The sequence below is a fragment of the Fibroporia radiculosa genome, assembly GCF_000313525.1.
Source record: "Fibroporia radiculosa TFFH 294 genomic supercontigs, scaffold2341, whole genome shotgun sequence".
Classification (NCBI taxonomy): Eukaryota; Fungi; Basidiomycota; class Agaricomycetes; order Polyporales; family Fibroporiaceae; genus Fibroporia; species Fibroporia radiculosa.
The window spans coordinates 1-1615 of NW_012133637.1; the positions used below are offsets into that span (position 1 = coordinate 1).

At 47.4% G+C, this 1615-nt stretch overlaps 1 protein-coding gene across 1 annotated transcript; it reads right to left on the reverse strand.

Annotated features, from left to right (window-relative positions):
• Positions 1–98: 98 nt before the first annotated feature.
• FIBRA_08722 (uncharacterized protein) lies at positions 99–1381 on the reverse strand (the record flags this gene model as incomplete). Its single annotated transcript, XM_012330351.1, has 7 exons — positions 99–145; positions 223–343; positions 393–508; positions 556–704; positions 758–949; positions 1000–1132; positions 1189–1381. The coding sequence occupies 7 exons, from the start codon at positions 1379–1381 to the stop codon at positions 99–101; spliced, it is 951 nt and encodes a 316-aa protein (XP_012185741.1).
• Between the last annotated feature and the right edge of the window lie 234 nt (positions 1382–1615).

Below are 1615 nucleotides of genomic sequence, written 5' to 3' on the forward strand. Positions count from 1 at the left end.
GACTGGCCGACAACCTGATCGATCTCGGCTTGTGCCTTTAAGTAAACTTCGGGATGGAGGACCATTGCCAGAACGAAGCTGAGGACGACAGTATTAGTCTACCGTGCAGTTTTAGCCCAGTCCGATAATTGATGATAAACGTTGACTGTAACATTACCGTATCAGTGCCACCTTTTACGGACGTTGTAAGCACATCAGTTTGAGAATGTATGGGCAAATTACCTATGTAGATCAATGCCGAAGCTCCTTTCAGATTGTATTCAAGCTCTTTTGTCAACGCCCCATTTGCTATAGCTTTTTTGAGATGAGAAGCCAAGAACGATGGTCTTGCAGATCCCAATTCCTATTACAACGTCAACAGGAAGCTGAAGATTTGTTTCATGCAGGCCCACTATCTCGTTTTTCACTCTGTTGTAAGGATCATCGTGCATTGCCCTTATCGAGTGTGACGCTTCTAACGCCTTCCTCTTGACTCCCATGCCTGGCATCCAGCTGGGTATATGCCTCACTGCGACAATAAGTACATAGAAGAGCATGATCTGAACAGGAACTCACATACGGGGAAGAAGTCGATCAGCGTTGACCCTGCATTACCTGCTCCAAAAGACAACGCGATCGCGCTGTCCATCCGCTCGACATATTCGTCGTCAGCCAATGACACAGTGTATCCATATGCAATATCTAGTATGGTGGCAGCTGTGGACCTGCGTGAAAACAGTCGAATTTCGCAGATGGCAGCATGCTAGAACTTCTGCACCTCTTCAGGTAAAACATAAATCTGGCCGGTGTGTCGATGAGTGCGGCCAACATTCGTCGAACATGTTTCTCCTCGAGTGACTTGTAACTCCCTAGAGAGCTTTTCGTCTGAAACGCGGTGGTAAACCATTTGCGGTGTTGTCGCCACTGATTTCCGTAAGGAAGGAGCGATGCAGAGGGATCGAACCCGGAACTAGACCAGCGGGATTATCAGTAACACCTCCCTCTAGCGAACATACTCACAGCTCAGTCAGCACAACCGTCCTCGGGCGATCAGAATATTTGGAGCCTCGCTTATCCATAAGATCAAACGCTGCTTGCATAGAATTTACCACTAACGCCGGCTGGCCAAAAACGTCAAAGTAGAATATGTCACCTATGATACGAAAACTTCCGTATTTACGACAGGTGCATCAGGGTGATTATACTCACCATAATTTTCGGCCCACTTTTGAAACTCTTTGGCTTGCTGTTTCAAAGGCAGTTGATATAGATTGCCGAATATGGGGATCCTCTTTGGACCGGGTGGCAGTGTGTGGACCTTTCTGCCGGCATAGCGTCCATAAAGAAGGATGAATAAAAGCAGCAAGCCGAAAACCGTAGTATCAATATAATCAGCAGGCATGAGTAATCTGTTTGGTGGGGGAAGACATGGACGGCGAGGCAGATTTATACGCACGGTGGGTATGCGGGGGCTTCCACGATGTCACAGGCACGTAACGCATATGGCACTTTCTGAGTATAAGACGCGACCATGGTTCAAAAAAGTGACTTGACAGGACGTAATTCGACTGATATCTCACAATAAACCGTCTCGATTTGATCCCTACCTCCAGGTCCAGTCGGAGATGGCTATCTG